Here is a 19,049-nt window from a genome sequence, read left to right on the forward strand (position 1 = left end):
CCTCAACTGGGAAAAATCAACAGTTCTTAAAAAGATGTTTGTGTAATAAAAGAAAGAAAAATAAGCAAATCTACTGTTCAAATACAAGATGATGAATGGTAATATAAGGATTTCTAGTACAGAGGAACCTAATATGGACACCGTGAGAAAAAGCCTCCCCAGAAATTACAATAACAACATTCCAAGCAAACTACAATCTGCAGAAATAAAAGAAAAACAATTTAAAAGACTAATACTCACTATTCTGAATATATAAAGAGACTGTAGCAGAGGAGATTGGCAAGAAACTGAGTGCACGTCTAGGTCCCTTCAGGATCGTGAGAGGAACAAAGCAAAAGCCAAAAACCACAAACAAAGGCTTCCCTCCACAGAGATTTGAAAGTATCTTGTTTCCTGATTGGTCCTCTGGTCAGGTGTTGCAGGTCACTGTTTGTTAACCCTTTACAGGTGAAAGAGATATTAACCCTTAGCTATCTGTTTATGACAGACAGTAACTGGGTTATGCTAACCTGTATTCCATCTAAATGAACTCAACAGGAGCAAGTGCAGAGTGAAGAGAGACGGTGCTGTGTGTCTGTTAGATTCACCCAGACAAAGGGAGGTAGTGACACAGTATGAGGTGAGACATGAAGGAGCTGGGATGGGGAGTGCTGCCATAAAGGAAAGCAGGAATTCAGTTGCAGAACGGTCAAACGCGCTCCTAGCATGCACATTTCTTCCCGAGAAAGGGTTCTGCTCTCAGACAGATGAAGCCATCAGGTGCTCAAAGGGGTGAAGGAGATATGTAGCAAGCAAAGACAAATCTGGCCCCAGTCAGCAACCTATGTCTGATGGCAAAGGGCTCTTTAACGTCCGTGGCTCTCACCAGTAGGGCCAGGGGCAGGCCCGGGGCCAGGTCCTTAGCTGGTGTAAATCAACCCAGCTGTCTAGACGTTAGTGGAACTCTGCTGATTTACAGCAACTGGGGACGTGGTCTGAGTTGGAGTAGCCGTAAAGAAACATTTGCAGGTGTGTGTCACACTCTGTGGAAATTTGTACATGTCACCAAGCAAGTACAATTAGTCACATTTGGCAGACTTGGCTCCTGAGAGGCCCAGGACCGTGATAGCAGGAGGGGCTGCAGGCCACAATGACCAAGGCACAGGCCTTTGAGAAGGAAGTTTATGTGGCATTGGCCTGAACTGCAGGCTCTATTCCCCATCAAAGGATGAACAGGAGTTGCATATGTGCAACGACTATTGCCTGGCTCCAGGCAGTGATATCAATCAATTCCCTGCCATTGCAGGGGTCTGAGGCATTGGTCAATTTTGATCCCTCCTGTTCTCTGCCTGAGGCACATAGTAGTTTAGTTTCCTGAGAACTGTAATACTTTGGTCTAATTTCGGTTATTGGCTTGGGATGGGGTCGGCCAGATGGTGTTGACCTCCTGTAATATACCTCCTGAATTATACAGGAGGTCAAACAAGAAGCTTTTGTGGTCCGGTCTGGCCTTAAACTTGATGAGTCTATACCCTTCCCTTACTTACATTAGTGTGAAATCCACCTGTCAAATGTTTATTATGGAAACAGGACTGAATGCATCTGACCATTCCTATGGGATAAGCCACTGGACAAGGTGCACAGATCTAACTCTCAGGACTGAAGATGTGGATAGATTACAAAAAATCTTTCCATTCCACAGCAAAGAGCTATGTAGATTCAAGACCCACACTGGAATTCAAAGCTGCTTTTAGAAAACCTGCAATGAAAATGAAGAATATACTATATCCCCATACAGTAAACCACAGTCAAGAACAAACCAACAAATGGAAGAATGGCCATGTGCCCAGACCTCTCCACAGCTCATTTAGAAGAGCTCAGAAACTGCCCTTGAAAATGCAGCCTCTTTGTGAATCATCAGAGCTTCTCAGTTAACTCTCCTTGCTGGCATCCCATGTGGCCTTCAGGTGTCACTGGAGAAGCTCAAAAAATGATACTAAAGCAGACCTCTGCAAAGCCACAGATATCCCTTGCTGACTATGGCAAAACACAGCTCAGCGTTGATAGTCAAATGAATATAAAAACTGCCATCCCGATATCCATCTAGATTGGTGACCTGCTCCCGACAGTGACCATTGTCACATACTGCAAAGGAAGCCACTCCATAATGCACCTCCTTGTGCAAGACTACTTACCAGGAGTCAGATCTCATGCTATCATCAGCTACCCATCATCTTAGGACCTGGGTGACTAGTCTTTATAATTTTACCCTGGTAAGCATAGCTGAAAACGCTATTATTATTCATGCAAACGTCTAACCTTTTTTGAAATGTGAAGGAGTATCTGTCATACTGTGAGGAAAGTGGCACACATGTTTTTGGAGCAGGATCAAAAAAACCCATGCTGCACTTGCATATTCCTTTGCATGAGTCTGTCTTACCTTCTGATAGTTCTTAACAGGGTGGACCTAGCTTCATTGTGGAAGGTGATGATGATACTTGTTGATGGCAAATCCGGATGATAGTTCAAAGTAGTACATCTGAGAAGTTGGAAAAGATACGGGTATCACTAAAGTTCTGGAATGTAAAATGGCAGATTATTTAATAGACATAAACATTAAAGGCATAGGGTAAAGGTAGATGGTACTCATTCCGGGTTCTCCTGACACTACTAAAATAGTGGTTTTCTGAGCTATTCATTTCTGTTTGACCCAGAATCTATAACATTCTGCTGTATGCGATAAGTTGCCTGGGAATTCCACCATCCCCCTTTCATTCAGCTTTGTTTCTGGGTGGGGGTAACCCTACTGTGACTAGCAATGGACATCCCCAGAGAGGTTCAGCTTATATACACACAGTGTTTGAGGAACCCAAACAGACTTTTGATGTGCTTTCCTGGCACAAATATTGTTACCTCACAACACAAACAGTATTAAGCAGTGAGGCCAGCCCAGAAGAGTTCACGAAGCCTGACCAGCCCTGTCCTTCTCCTGCACTTTGGGGATTGGGACCCAGGGCACAGAATTCTATCCCCTGTAGCTGGTCTTTTCCAGAAGGCTTGGGATGAGCTCCCAGATCTTGGGGCTCTTTTGATTGAGAAGTGATCAAACCCACTGAAAACATTTGCTCATCCAGCCCTGAGTGATGTATGAATAAATGCATAAAGAATATTTCTCAGATGCAGCTACAGTACAAGAGTCAGACTTTCTGCTTTTCTAGCACCCTTCATGTAGGGATCTAAAAGACTTTATACACATTAATTACTTATCCTCACAATACTGTACTGCTGGTATTATTCCTCCTACTTTACAGAAGAGTCAATTGAGGCACAGAGAGGTTATGTGAAATGCCCAAAGCTACACATTGAGGTAGTGGCAGAGCCACAATTAGAACCCAGGTATCCTGGACCCCAGGCCTTTGCTCTAACCACTAGACAATACTCCTTTCAAGTTCACATGCCCTCTTGGAGCTACCAGCACTACATCTCAGTTCCTCTCCCTTCCGCAAGAAATGGAGAACAGAAAGCTCTTCCTTTTCCAAGTCAGTCACTCACTTGGTTGTAGCCTGGTTTAGAGTGTACTAATTTAATGTATCAATTTTATTTTTTATTTTAATGAATTAATAATATTAATAATAATAAATTATTAATATTAATTTGTATGGGTTTTAGGCTTGCCAATCTGTTTGATCAGAAGATAAAAGTTCTTGTCCCGAATCAGGCTCCACACAATTTACACCCCCCCCCCCCGGAGTTATGACAGGAAGCTCACACTGAGACAGATATAGCCTTAAAGACTTTTTATTAAAATCAATGAAATAATAATCAAATGGTAAAATAATCAGAGTTACAAAGTTACAAATGCATGACTGCTATTCAAAAGATACATATTGTAATACACCTCTACCTCGATATAATGTTGTCCTTGGGAACCAAAACATCTTACCGCATTATAGGTGAAACCGTGTTATATCGAACTAGATTTGATCTGCCGGAGTGTGCAGCCCCGCTTCCCTGGAGCGCTGCTTTACCGCATTAGAGCCAAATTCGTGTTATATTGGGGCGCGTTATATTGGGGTAGAGGTGTATAGGATTATACGCTACAAAGCTTTGGGTAATATACTCATATCCTTCCTTGATAACACAGGACCAGCCTTGCGGTTCAGATTTCTCAATTCTTGAGTGAGGGATGCAGTGCTTAGAAGAAACTAATGCTACGAACTATCAAAACTAAATTAGGGTTTACTTGACTAACAAACTTAAAATCAAAACCTAATAAACTAAGAATAAAAGCTTAGGGAAACCAAGCTTAGCCTCGTTCCCTTGAAACTTAGAAAGTTTAAAAAAACGAAGTACAGCCTGCTAATACTAGTAGTCATAGTAGGTGGAGAGAAGAGAAGAGAAGGAAAGAGAAAGAGGAATAGAAATAGAGTAGAAAAAGAATACTTTAGCAAGGTGGGTCACCTCTTTTATAGGGCACAAGGGCCGGAAATCCTTCCTCCTATGCCCAAATTTCATTCCTCACCCACAAAATGTTAGGGTACACTTACCCCATAGGCTAGTATGTTTGTGTATATTGATGACATCTACTTACACATATATATTATTTCTGTTCTTTAGTCATTTCAGTTCTTTCCTTGTAGTGTACCTGTTAAATCTGTGGGTACAAATTGAACCCCCCTCCATGCCATTCTTCCATTGTCTATTTGTCTAGATAAACGGTCTTAGACATATGTGTGGGTGCTTATCTGTTTAGGTAACAAGTCTCAATATATAGGTCAACTTTGCTTTCTGGGTAAAAGATCTTAATATAGATATGCTAACTTAGCTTAACATACAGGTTTTTGGCCTGTAGGTCTCTTGTATTACGGCCAAACTTATTTTTACCATAAATCTATAAACCTATTACAATAAACCAAATACTTAAACTATAAGAAAAGATATATATATATATATTATATATATATACACACACACACACACACACAGTAACTCCCCACTTAACGTCCTCTCGCTTAACGTTGTTTCGATCTTGCGTCCCTGCTCAATTACAGAACATGCTCCATTTAAAGTTGTGCTTTATGCTTCACTATAATGTTGTTTGGCTGCCTGATTTGTTCACAGCTGGCATCCCCCCATAAGCTCCCCTACGCCCCCCCAGCACCTCCCAGCCACCAGCAGACCCCGTGGATTGGCGCCTTACCCCTCCTCCCCCTGCTTCCTGCCCATGGCAATCAGCTGGCTTGCAGCATTCAGGAGGGAGTGGGGAGGAGCGAGGACATGGTGCGCAGGCTCCCCCTTCCTCCCCTACCTCCCGAATGCGGCAAGCCAGCTGATTGCCCTGGGCAGGAGCCAGGGGAGGAAGGGGGGAACCTGCACTCCTCCCCCTGAACATCACAAGGCAGCTGACTGCCATGGGCAAGAGGGAGGGGGGAGGATCGAGGACTCAGCGTGCAGGCTCCTTCCTCCCTCCCCTGCCTCCTGACCATGGCAATCAGCTGGCTTGCGGTGTTCAGGAGGCAGGGGAGGGAGGTGGGGCCTGTGCGCCTTGTCCTTGCTCCTCCCCCATCCTTCCTGCCTCCTGAACGCTGCAAGCCAGCTGATTGCCGCAGGCAGGAGGCAGGGGAAGGAGGGGGAGGAGCAAGGACATGGTGTACAGCGTAAGGGGGGGAAGACGAGGTGGGTTAAGTGTGGGGGCTTCGGGGAAGGGGTGGAGTGGGTGGGCTGAGGGTTGAACCCCCCGCCCCTGGTGTTTGCAGAATAGGGGAAGCTGCCACTGCTGCTGTGCAATGTGCTTCTCCTAGCCTACAGCACCTTCAGCTTCCTTGCCTGCCTCATTGTCTCCAGTGCTAGTGGGCTGTGCCTGTGTGGGGTAAGGTGGGGGCACCTCCCAATTAGAGTACTGTACTGTATGGCAACAAAAAATTTCCCTAGAACCTAACCCCCTCCGACTTACATTCATTCTTATGGGGAAATTGGATTCGCTTAACATCTTTTCACTTAAAGTCGCATTTTTCAGGAACATAACTACAACGTTAAGTGAGGAGTTACTATATATATATATATATGCAATAAGCAGGTTAGTCCCATAGGCTACACGGTTCAGTTTCTAACACGAGTGAGCCAAACCTACAAACAAGTGCACAGTATATAGCATTTCACAGAACCAACCAGAGATAAGGAAATTAGGATTTCAGTGCTAACTGAGGAGAAAACTGTGGGCAATTGAAGCTTTGGATCTCTAAACTGTGGGGCATGCCCCCCAAGGGGGGCAAAGAGGAATTTTGGGGGGAAAATAGGTGGTGGGGGGCAAGCCCACACAGAGAGTGGGAAGGGAGCACCACCCAGCCCCACCCTGCCCCCAGCTGTACTCCAGCCCTGCCCCCAGCCACAGCCCTGACTCCTGGCCCCGCACCTGGCCCCATCCCCAACCTTGGTGCAGCTTCACTCCTGGCTCCATCCCCAGCCTCAACTCCCTTACTCCTGTCTGTGTCCCCCCTGACCTCTACCGGGGGCGGGGGATGCAGACAGGAGCAAGGGGGCACACAATCCTAAAAAGTTTGGGGATCACTGGTCTAGCGGCTATAACACTGCTCTGAAAATTAGGAGACCTGGGTTCTGTTCCTGCATCTGTCAAGGACCATGGCCAAAATCCTTCACCACCCTTTATCTTGTCTATTTAGTTTGTAAGCATTCTGAGGCAGGGACTGCCTCTTTCTTGTCAATGTTGTTAAAGCACAATGAGACCTCAATCTCATACAGCCTGGGGTTCTGGGGCTTCCATAATGTAACGAACAACTCAGGCTACCTCATTGTTCCCGTACATGAGTATCCCTTCGCTTCTTGGCCTTTTGCGGTAGAAATAACCTAGTGCAGAAGTGGCACGTGAAGTCCTACATCAGTCTATAACAGTGATGGGCTGAATGGAGAACAATCTCCCAATGTTCATGGTGTATAGAGGCCCAGCCCTCTCCAGCCCCCTGCACCGCACTGTGCTCACTCCTGTGGTATTTCACACAGCCTGAAGGAGCTTTGTAGTTAAATCTCCAAGACTTTGCCTTGAATCACCATCAACGGGTTTCTCTGTAGAGCCTGAAAACTAATCAGTCTCTTACAACAGAAAGAATTTTTAAAAGGCTCCTTTGACATATTTCATTGGCTTTTCTGCCACAGAAACTCTGGGACCTGACGCTGATCTGACTTACGGCAGCTTGGCACTATTGCCTTCCATGGAGTCATTCCCCATTGGCACCTGCACGAATGAGATCAAAAGCAGGTCCTCAGTGAGGATGCTGATGCACACACAAGCTTCTGGCATGAGGTTATCTATGAGATTTTTATTTCACGTGCCATTTTAGCAGCTTTGTGAGCATCATGCGGAATTCTCATTTTGTCTCAGTAGGCTTGCAGATCACACTGGGATCTTTTTTCATCTGAGTCCGCCTGTTTTGTCAATATTTACTCCAGCAGGATAGAAGGAATCACTGATAGAGTATAAATCAAACAGAATAAACTACGTGGGGGTGGGGTTTAAAGCAGCAGAAAAAGAGAGATATCGAAGATCTCTCTCTTCTTTTCCTTTATGGGACTGAACTCCCACACAGTTTTGTCTGTTGACCTTCTAGTCCTGTAAGTGCACAGACCAGCAGGATGATAAGTCAGAGTTAGAGAACAGACTAGACAAGAGACAAATATACAAAGCAGAGATCCTAGTTGAACTTGCCTAAAGTTTAGGGGCAAGTCCAGCCATGCAGTTTTTGTTCAGGTCCATCCCTAGAAAAGGGAAACACACTGACTTCCTGAGGCAATGAATTCCATAGGTTCTAAATTGATTGTTTCTAAATTCACTGTTCTTTAATAACACAACATGGCCACTGGGACAGAATAGAAAGGAGAGACTGTTTTCACTACAGTCTTTAGACTATGGAGTCCAGGATCCAGACCCACAGCCCCCCAACCGGGCTTCTTCCCAAACTAAAACATCTTAGAATCATTATGATCCTCAGCTGGTTTCACTGACTTCAACAGAGCTGTACTGATTTACACCAGCTGAGTATCCAGCTCAATAAATCCACATAAGCCTCTAACATCTTTGCTGCTCTTTTGGAGTCCTTTTAGCCTTTACTGTATCCTTAAAGTGAAACAGCTGAACTTGAATGCAGTAGGATAGTCAATGTCCAACATCATGTCCTCTGTAACTCATTTCCCCTCAGGTTTTCTATCCACCCAAGCAGCTTGTATGCTCTTTTATAACTGGCACTGCACATGGGCCAGACACCTGTGCTGTGTTATCCAAGATAGACCATAGGTCCCTTCTCCAAGGATCTTGAAAGTGCAGAGCCCATCAGGATATAGGAGAAGGGCTGATGACGTTGGCCCACATGCACCCGTAACGCTGACAGACCCTGGTTGTTGGCTGGCGGGATCAAATCTGGGACCTCTGGAGCTTAGTGCATGAGCCTCTACTGCCAACTGGCTCTTAGCTAAGGCTGTAGAGCAGACTCTTAACTCTCTCTAAGTGGTCCAGGTGCCACTAGATGGGACAGAACACCACAGCCAGGAGGTGTGTGGGTTATACAACACCTTTCGTTTATCAAAGTTACATTTCAGGGATGCTGAGAGCAGAGAGTTACCAAACAGCAACTCACCATGTCTCCTGGGTCCTACAATAATACACTCACACTCACAGTGGTTTTTTTCTATTAGCTTATATGAGAACTAAAACTAAACATGTCTCTGATCTGAATGCTGCTTGCTTGTTACAGACTCTATAATGACTATCTCCACGTTACTTATGAACAGTGATCCCCTAACTGCTCCCAGATGTGTGTCCTTCCACCCATTTTGAACCTGGCACCAGCAAGGAGTTCAGTGTATCAAACAAGGGATGCTATTTTTGGCAACGAAAAGAAAGAGTGTGGAAAGCACTTGCAAAATACGTCACCCAGACAGTTTAGGAGATGTGCAGATTTATCAGTTCTAAAGAGACATGATGCAGACTCCTTGTATTTGGGTGTCACGCACCTTTAAAAAGCCAGCTGCAGTTACAGTACAGTCGCTTATGTACAGTATCTGATTAGTGAGCAGCCAACGTTTTCTTCAGGCAGGAAGTTGGTAGAACAGCCAAAGCTCCAAATCCAAACACTTTCAAGATCTGCAAGCTTGGGTCCTAACTCTGCGTAATGGGCTGAATCAACCCCCCAGGGGCCTGATTCTCTACTGCCTTGCATCTGGGGGGCCTGATTCATAGCCTGCACCTATCAAATGGGTATAAAGTGCCACTGTTCTGACCTGGTTTTACACCCACACTGTCCAGGTGTATATCATCACACAAGATGCAGGGCAGTGGAGACTTGGACCTGAGGTCTGAGTGCACCATTATGCTGGTAAAGTTCCCTTCTGGCTCTGAACTCTGTGGCTCAGGTCCGGCTGTAGTTGGCCATGGGATGGCTCCTGGAAGTAAGGCTTCAAGTCATGCTTTGTATATCTGACCCTGAGCACAACAGTGCCAGGTCTCCTCCCACACCAGTTTTGTACATTGGTAGCTCCAGTGGTGTTATTCCTGATTGACACCAGTCTGAGCAAGAGGAAACGCAGATGAATGGGGAAATTTGTCAGTCAGATAAAAAGGAATGAAAAGTTCTAGCAAGGTTCTTCCTCCCAGCCCCCATGTTTGTTTCCCAATGTAACAGCAGCGAAACCCCCTGGTTCCTGAAGAGGCAGAGCACAGTTTAAGCTGTTGACTACAAGTGTTTTTTTTGGCACTTGCTTGGGCAATAAAAACCACAGCTTGGAAAAGCGTTAAATTCAGCATGTCCAGGCTTATTCTGTGTGACATTTACATCTGGAGTAATTTCAATTTAATACGTCCCCGCAAGTGAAAATTGCAGCATGCCGCCCTAAAATTGCTATAATAATGAAAATAAACCCATTAAGAGCTGCCTGTGCTACCTTGGGCTGTCACTGGATAAATGCTTTCTGCTGCTTATGGTACCTCATAGGTCATCCAATTGCAAACAAGGAAAAAAAAAAACCATCATTTTTAGGAAACCAAGATTGTTCCTTTAAAAAAAATTATGGCACTGCTTGTGTTTGCACTACCATGTCCATCACAGTCTGTGAGCTCTGTGCATACTCTGAAATCCTGCAACAAGGCAGGGAAGAAAGAGTGTAGAACTGTTGCTTATGCCAACCCCTTGCCGAGCGTGGCTGACCATAGCGTGGGGTCTGTTCAGCCTCTGAGGTGCATGAAAGCCCACAGCAGCAAGCCATGCCTGTGGATAGTGAGAATTAACAATCAGTTCTAACAACTTGCCAAAGAGAATTCTCCAGGGGATCCCAGGCTATGCTGATTAGCTTCAGACCAAAAGAACATTATGATTTTGTACTGCCATGATGGCCTTCCTTTGCAAGATCACAAAAACTCCACATGCATTCAAAAAAGCTAACAGAATGTTAGAAACCATTAGGAAAAGTATCGATAATAAGACAGTAAATATCATAATGCCACTATATAAATCCATGGTACACCCACACTTTGAATACAGCATGCAGTTCTAGTCACCCCATCTCAAAAAATATATTAGAGTTGGAAAAGATATAGAGAAGGGCAACAAAAATGATTAGGGGTATGGAACAGCTTCCAAATGAGGAGAAATTCAAAAGATTGGGACTTTTCAGCGTGGAAAAGAGATGACTAAGGGGGGATATGATAAAGGTGTATAAATCATGACTAGTGTGCAGAAAGCGAATAAGGAAATATTATTTAGCCCTTCACATAACACAAAAAACAGGGGTCATCCAAAGAAATTAATAGGTCTCAGGTTTAAAACATACATAAGGAAGTCTTAACATAACACACAGTGAACCTATGGAACTCGTTGCCAGGGGATGTCGTGTAGGCCAAAATTATAACAGAGCTCAGAAAAGAATTAGATAAGTTCATGGAGGATAGATCCATCAATGGCTGTTAACCATGATGTTCAGAGATGCAACCCCATGCTCTGAGTGTCCCTAGCCTCTGAATACAAGAAGCAGAGTGGATGACAGGGGATGGATCACTCGACTGCCTGTTCTGTTCTGTTCATTCTCTCTGAAGCACCTAGCACTGGCCACTGTCAGAAGACAGGATAGGGGGCTAGATGGAACATTGGTCTGGCCCAGTATGGCCATTCTTATGTTCTTGCTCATTAATGAATTAAGCCTTCTTGCCCTCCATGAGGTAAGCTAACCCCATTTTTCAGCCTGGGAAACTGAGGTAAGAAGAAGTGAAAGGCTCAGCTCTGTCTTATTCACATCAAGCAATTAATTGCTCTGCAAGGAGTTCCATTTACATCAATGAGCCTCCACATGTTTTAAACCACAGTGGCTCAGCATGTCTGTTTTAGAGACTGGAATAGAACCTAGGTTTGCTGACTCCCAGACCTGACCTTTAATCATTTTACTCTGCATCCCCTCTTTTGTAAATCGTCATTACAGAAATAAAGATTACATCCAAACAGAGCTGGCAGGAACAATTTTGATGGAAGTTTTCCATTGAAAATGCCTTTTCATCAAAATCAAAATATTTTGCGGGAATATGCCAATTTCGACTAGATTTCATTTTAAAAAATCCACATGAAATGTTCTGATGATGTTGAAACTCTTCTCAAAGTTTTCATTACATGGAAAATTTTGGAATTTGTTAGGTTTTGTTCCCATGCAGATCTACTTCCAAGGAAAACTAAATAGTTTTGTCAAAGCATGAGAAGAACCATTCTCACATACAATATCTCAGCCTATGAGAAAGAGACAGAGCTGAACACATCCCCAGCACTCCACTCACCATTGAATAACAGCTTAAATGCCAGGCTCTGGTTTTACTCTTCAAAGCCCTCAATGAGTTGGGCCTAGGGACCCTTGGGGGACCATTTCACTCTTCATGACCAGGCCTACTGGACACCAAGGATCTGTCAGCCACCTGGGTCAAACCTGAGTGAACAGAAGACATCGATTTCTCTGTGGCTGGCCCCGAGCTTGGGACCTCTCTTCCAGAAAAGAAAAGGCTGGGGTTTTCAAAGGACCCTCAGGGTGTTCAGCACCCAGCTCCCATTGAATTTCACTGCGAGCTGGGTGCTGTCTCCTGTAGGTGCCATTAAAAACCCCAGCCTGAAGTGACCACAAATCTTACTGCCTTCAGGACAAAATGCATAACTCATCTCATTAGCATGGCTCTGCCGTATCGCCCAAAACACTAATAACTAAAGGTAAATGATTACGTATCCTTCCCTCCCACATGAGAAGAGGGGGAGCAGAGAACCAGAGATCCGCATGGATCAGACCCACGAAGTTCTGTAAAATGCTCAGATATCAGTGATGATCATGGTATAAACTGCATGAAGAAGGGAGAGAGAGATTTTACATATGTTAATGGGAGAACTTCCAATGTTACAAAGCTTTACTAGCCTACCTCTTCACTGTTTTTCTTTTCTTCTCCTCTGTGGTGTAGTGTATAAACTCATCATGTTCTATGTCTGAAAGCCACCAGAAACCAGTCAGAGCAGCAGTGTGTATATAGTTAAGCCTTGCATGTTCCCATATAGTTAGCAAACAGGGTTACTTGGGAACTAACTGTGCCTGTGTGGTTGCTTCATATGGTTGATTGTTGTGCAAAGAGTAAGCGACATTATACTCTCCCATAAAGTCTAGGCATTTCAACAGGTCTACATTTGTAGCCACTCATCTGAGAAGTCATTCCCTTTGAAGATTGGGATCAGTTATTCACCATTTCAACCCCAGTCCTCCCTATGTATGGAAAGGTGCCAGGCATCACAATCCATGACCTCCCAACATGTCCACACCAATATTCCTGGAAGTCCTTGCAAAGAGGATGGAGGCAGGATCCAGGGGTTCCAAATCCATTCCCATAGGCTTTATCATTAGAAAAGTAAATTTAAGACTGGTGAAGGGAGCTAGATTGATAGCCTTGGAGATGGAAGACCCCTGTTCATCCACAGAAGTATGACCCAGGCAGCAGTACTGCATCTTCCCATAGGCTCCACCTGCCAATGTGCCTCAATCCTGAGCTGGAGGGACTGTATCTTGGCATGGAGCACGCTATATCAGTTTCAATGCATATTTGATCCTTGCCTTCTCAATGGAAAATGATTTCTTCCCAGCCCCAGTGCTCAAATCAGGAATCCTTGCAGACTAGGGGTTTTTAACTATGCTATTTAGAGCAAAACTCTTTGGTGCTTGTTTATCAACTCGGAAAAAGATCATTTGGTTACTTCCCTCTATAGCTGTCTGTTGCTTCTAACCCAGGTGTGGGTCTGCTGTGGGCACTGCCCCACTCTGGGAGTGCAAACCATTCAACTCTGTGTTTGGTTCAGGGATTTTATAGAGATTTGGGAATGCTAAAAGACACAGCAGGGACCATTGTAGGGCAGAAGAGGGAATAGAGGATCTGATGATTAAAGTAGGTTCTCCTTTGAGTTACTATATATAATAGAGCTCTTTATTATGAGCCAAACCATGATGCTGTATTAGAACTCCTCCTAAACGTTGTGGTGTTTGAAATCTGTCAGACTTACTGACCTGGGCCCATCTATATAACAGAGTCCCTCTCCCTGCCCTACCTCCATCTTAAATGACAAGGGCTTATACTGGAAACACCAATGAGACACTTGATCATGCTGGTGCCACTGGGGGTCACCAGTGGTAACCACGGCGTATGTAACCTTTGTACCTAGTTCCTCAGCGAGTGGATTACTATCCCAGTCAGCCAGGGTGTGGTTTCCAAATTGCTTCTTTCTCCCCCTTTTTCTGTGTGTGAGCGCTCTGCAATTGCAGCTTGCGCACATGTGTAGAGCAACAATGAAGCCTGCCTCTCTCTCACACATTCTCTCACGTGCCTTGTTAACTTTCCTTAAGAGATGACTATCCTTGTCCTTCTCCTCTCCAGCCCTCAGCCCCCACTTGCTATGTTTCTGCTCATTATTCCTATTATTCCTTTCTGCTTCAGCACCACTCACTGGCCAGCAGCTCTGCTTTGAATTTTTAACATTCTCAGTGTGATCCTAATGCTCCCTCACCCAGCCAGCATCTCACAAAGCATCCTCTGCATATTCATTCTTAACAGCTGGCCCTGTCTGCACAGCTACACCATCTTTCAGCTCCTGCAAATCCTCCTCCTCTTCCTTCCGCTCAGAAACACAGGGGAAAGAGAGACAGCCACAGTTTGGCTTGACTCACTCAGCTTTGCCCTGACACTCCAAACCAGAGTTGTCCACAGAATGCCAAACTGCAGTACAATGTATTGTATAAATGTATCTCTCAAGTTCTCAGCTATACACGGGCAAACGTAAAAACATTTCTGAGTCGGGGGTTCAGATGAACAGCCCCTAGTCTGCAAGAACATCCAAACTAGATAAACCTTTTTCAGCAGAGATGTTGAGAGTGTTACATAGTGATCTGATGTGTGTGACCTGGGAGCCATAGACTCCAATACTGAATCAGAGGAAGAAAAAGACTCATGAGAAAAAAATATTGGAAAAGAAATATACTTCTTTTAAGTTTAGGTCCCTGTGACAGGGTGCACAAACCCCACACCAGTAAGGAAGGGGTTAAGCAGCTGTTCTGAGGCCAAGGAGTCCCACCCTACCCCATCCATACCTACCGAGCATGCATGGCTTGTAGGAGGGACTCAAAAGGAGAACAGACCAGTAGACAAAGGAGGTGAACTGACTTATGCTCTGAGCTCCTGGCTGTAGTGATCCAAAGGAATGAGACTTGTGATTCGCAGAATGTCTGAGATTTTATCTTTGATTCCATTTATTCAACGTCTTGTCTGTTAGGAAAGAAGGGACTGGTAGGGAGTGATCCAGGCAGGCAGCAGTACAATGATTTAGGGTGCAGGAATTAGCTGCCTACACTGTGCCCTGGATTGGAACCTGCGGAAGGGAGCCGGAATGTGTTCCCCTACCAATTGCTGGGGGTGCTGAAGGCAGAAACGTACCCTGATAGAGGGGGTATAGAAAAGAGAAGGCACCATATTCAGCACCAACCAGTATTATTCTCCCCATCTTAAATGACTAGATTTCCAATCTCACTGTTCAGAAAGATTTATAGTGAACCTGCTAAGGAGACAGCTATGCATAGCCTGATACATCACCTCAATACTGGAAAGGAATCCACACAAAAAACGACCCACGAGCCAATATGAAAAGCACAGCGTCCAGCCCATGGAGAGGAATCATACCGAATGTCTTTTACATAGCTCAGTGCTGCCCAAATTCAAATTAATTCAGAGCAGCTGTGAATAACAAAACCAGATGATCAACAAGTTAGATTACGGGCTTTCAGCTGTAGGGTCATTGGCAAGTCCAGGTGATTGCCACATTGCTCTCTTCCTTTATAAAAAGTAGTATGGGGTTCAACCCTTTTGTCTGTTGTAACATGGGGTCATAATATAAAAAAATGGAGGGGAAAGAGAAAGAAGAGAAGGTGTGGTTAGCATGGGATTCTAAATTATGCAAAACACCAAAAGTCATGGCACAAGACTGTAGCAGAGGGAGGGCAATGGGCACATCACATTGAGTCCTTTGCAGCATGCTCGTCTGCTGTTTCTGTAAGGCCGTACATTGTACTGCTGTAACTCTATTGTCTCAAGACCTGGCAGCTGCACAGCCCTGACTGGCATGTAGTGCTGTGCAGCACACTGGCTACTTGTCTGGCTGTTAGCAAGTCCTGCATGCAAGGTCAGGCACAGCTGCTGACTGCCTTAACAGCCTTGTCAGAACACGTCTTTGTAATCCAAAGGATTTGCAGCATGTCGGGTTCTGCTGCTTTGGTTGGTTACAATCATTTCCTTCTTTTATGGCTGCTGGGTGAGGCTACCGGGTACAGCTCAGAAATCTCCAGAGATTTCAGTGTAAATCAGAGAGCTATGACTTTGTACAAAACTGTAACATAACCAGAAGCAGACGGCAAAGTTCAATGACCATGGCATGTATGAGAACCTATTCGGATCAAAGCTCAGCAGTTCCAGGTGAACTGAATGGTTCCGGAGATTATTAGGATGTAGAACCTCTCATTTATAGATTGTTTGTTCAGATCCACCTCAGGTTAGTAATGACTGAACGATGCAATATGAAATGAGCTGGTAACATAGAGGATTAATATGAGATTGGGAGGAGTTGCAAATTCTAGTAAAGAAAGAGAAATAAAGGACCTAGAAAGATCCGAGACAGAAAAGTAATTTGAAACAAATTCTTAATGTCACTGAGGAACCTGGAAAGCAGCAGTGCTGAAAGAGATTGATAATGGATAGCTAATCAGACATCAGACTGCAATATAATATGGTAGCAAAGAGAGTCAACTCAATTTCGGCCTGCATACCCACAGGCAAAACATTGTGGAACAGGGAGGTAATCACCACTTCTCTGCATAGTTATAGTGCAACCACAATTGGAATATGACACACAGTCCTGGATACCACATTACTAGAAGGAGAATGACAAATCATAGGGAGTTCAAACAGGAGCAATAGAAACAATCAGGAGCTGGAAGGAACGAGGAAAATTAAAACAGCTAAATACGCATAGCTGAGCTAACAGATGACTGTGGAAGTGGGAAAGGTCTTGGGTTGGGGCAGGAAGACACATGATAACAGTCTACAAATATTTGGAGGCTGTTAACACCAAGGATGGAGAGGAGTTATTTAGCAGCATTTAACTAGAATTAATTGGATGAAACTGAGAAAGGGGGGAAAAAAGACTATCAGGAAGAATGCTTGGAGTGTAAGATCTATTTGGCTATGCAATAGAGTCCCGAGAGGACTAGTAGAAGCTCCACTGTGTGAGATGGGACCAAATACTGGAAAATGGGATGTAGTGAACAATCCTGCACTGGCAGGGAAGATGGAACAGCTGAGCTTGTAATTCTTGGCCATTTCTGAGATTCTATCTAGTACATGCAGTGCTGAGTGCAGCTGATATGCTACTACAAGAAGCGTACAGTACTGTAAGGGGGTCAGGGTCCCAAACCTGAGTCACACAGGCGATAACACCCAGAAGATCATGGAATTGTGCAGTGGATCTTTCTAGTACTTGGCTTGGCCCCAAGGGAAATTTCTAGGCTAAGATGTTGGAAGGGGGAGCCACGCTATATTTAGACAGTGCAAAAGCAGTTTTGTGTTGTGTGTGTGTGTTTTGAGTGTGAGTGAGAGAGAGATCTAAAAAATTATTCAAACAGCTAAATTTCAAAAAGGGGAAAAATGCAGAAGGAAACAAAATAACCTTGTATGTGTGTTATGTGCTGCCTGTGAACCTTGAGACTTGTCAGATGATGCATTTATTAAAAATTCACAGGATTTTTGTCTTTGGAAAAGGAAGGAAGGGTGAGAACCTATTAAAACTGGAGAGGATAGCATGGCTGCATTTAAAAATAAGATTAACCAGATTGTGTGCCTTGATTTTCAAAGCAGCTTGTGAATAATTCAGACTTTCAGGACCCTCCACACAGATTCGTGGTTTATTTTGCTTGATTCCTTTCCCCCCTACTTTTTTTGGAGCGGGGAAAAATTACTTCTCTGTTTTCAATAGGATCTAGAGTATTGGCCAGATTCAGATATCAGTTTCACCAGCATACATCTGGAGAAACAACACATTTTGTGTAATTCAGAAAAGAATCTTGCCACATGCCCCCACCTGGAAAGCTTCTGACCTTTTTGTCAGGATTTCAGATGCTAGGAACCCTTTGAAATTCCATTTGGGATGTTTAAAAACAACCCATTCAAAGACTCAGTAGGGGTAATAGTTTCTACCAAAGCTTTGTGATTCTACCTGTTAGGTTGAATCAGAGGCACTACATCATCCCTTTTGTTGCAAACCAATTAAAAACAAACTCAGAAGCACCCACCCCTGACCATTCAAATCCCTAAGCTAAAAGGGTTTCCCGTTATACCACTAAACACTAAAATGTGATACACTAGTACAAAAATATTGCCAATGGCCACCCTATCTCTGTAACTGCAGGGTAGATTACAACAGTGCCTAGATACCTAGATAGACAGAGGGAGATATGAGTGAAAGGTGATGGTAATAACTATAGCTCAGACAGCCAGGTATTTTTCCTTGAGAAAATGCCAAATGACAGCTTAAGGGAAGAAAGTGTCTGATAGACTCAACTAGCAATAGCAGTGAAGCTCAAAGAATTAGTTTCCCTATTTACTGATATTCAGGTTCGATTTTAGTCTAGGCAAATACCATTGGCCAACAGAGACACTGAGACAAAGCTTAAGTTAACAAACTTGCCTCAAATAATTCTGTTGGAATAAAGTTTTCAAAGTAATCAAAGACTCACAATAACGATATGACAAATGATCAATACATGAAAGTGATCAATGACACTAAAAGAACTCAGCACACAGAGTGATGAAGCAATATGCCTTCTGTGAAATAATCAAAAGGCATCAATACAGTTTAGTTAATGCACTGTGCCTGTTCTTTTGCTCTTGATGAAGGGCATCAAGACAATGCTTTGCCTTATCTAAAACAAGAATCCTCTCTTTCCACTTGAGAGATGAATGGAAGCAGTCTTAGCTTGTCTTTGTACACTTTAGCTCAAAGAGGAGGCCTAGTTTGCTATTTGTATCACCCTTCTCTGGGATGGTCCAAATAATGAAGGTGCTATAAAATTCAGTGTAACCTTGATGGGTAATGCAAGGTCAAGGCTGCTTGCTTGCTTTATGCGGATGACCCAGAATGGGTAGGCTTTATGAATGGTGTCGATAGTGCTGCCACCAGCCAGATTCCAGTGTCTGGCGCACTCTGGTCTCCCCAAAACCTTCCCTGGGGGACCCCAAGACTCAGATGCCCTGAGTCTACAACAAAGGGGAATAACCCCCTCCCCTTGTCTCCTCTTAATTTCCTCCCAGGCTTTCCCTCCCTGGACGGCCCTGGACGATCACCCTGTTTCAAGTCCTTGAAATGCAAACACAGAGAGATCAAGTTTCTTTCACCCTCAGTCAGAGTCCCTGCAAAGGTAAGCTTTGCAACTCTGACGCAAAGAGATTTTCCCTTCCCCCCTGTTTC

The 19,049-nt window shown here is 44.2% G+C and overlaps 1 protein-coding gene across 1 annotated transcript in view; it reads right to left on the minus strand.

Moving 5' to 3' along the window:
* Positions 1-19,049, minus strand: part of GALNT14 (polypeptide N-acetylgalactosaminyltransferase 14) — a 201,701-nt gene that overhangs the window by 79,470 nt on the left and 103,182 nt on the right. The window contains exon 3 of the mRNA XM_032798229.2: positions 2,420-2,518. Coding sequence (XP_032654120.1) covers positions 2,420-2,518 — 99 coding nt within the window. The remainder of the gene's footprint in view (positions 1-2,419; positions 2,519-19,049) is intronic.

The sequence above is a fragment of the Chelonoidis abingdonii genome, chromosome 3, assembly GCF_003597395.2.
Source record: "Chelonoidis abingdonii isolate Lonesome George chromosome 3, CheloAbing_2.0, whole genome shotgun sequence".
Classification (NCBI taxonomy): Eukaryota; Metazoa; Chordata; order Testudines; family Testudinidae; genus Chelonoidis; species Chelonoidis abingdonii.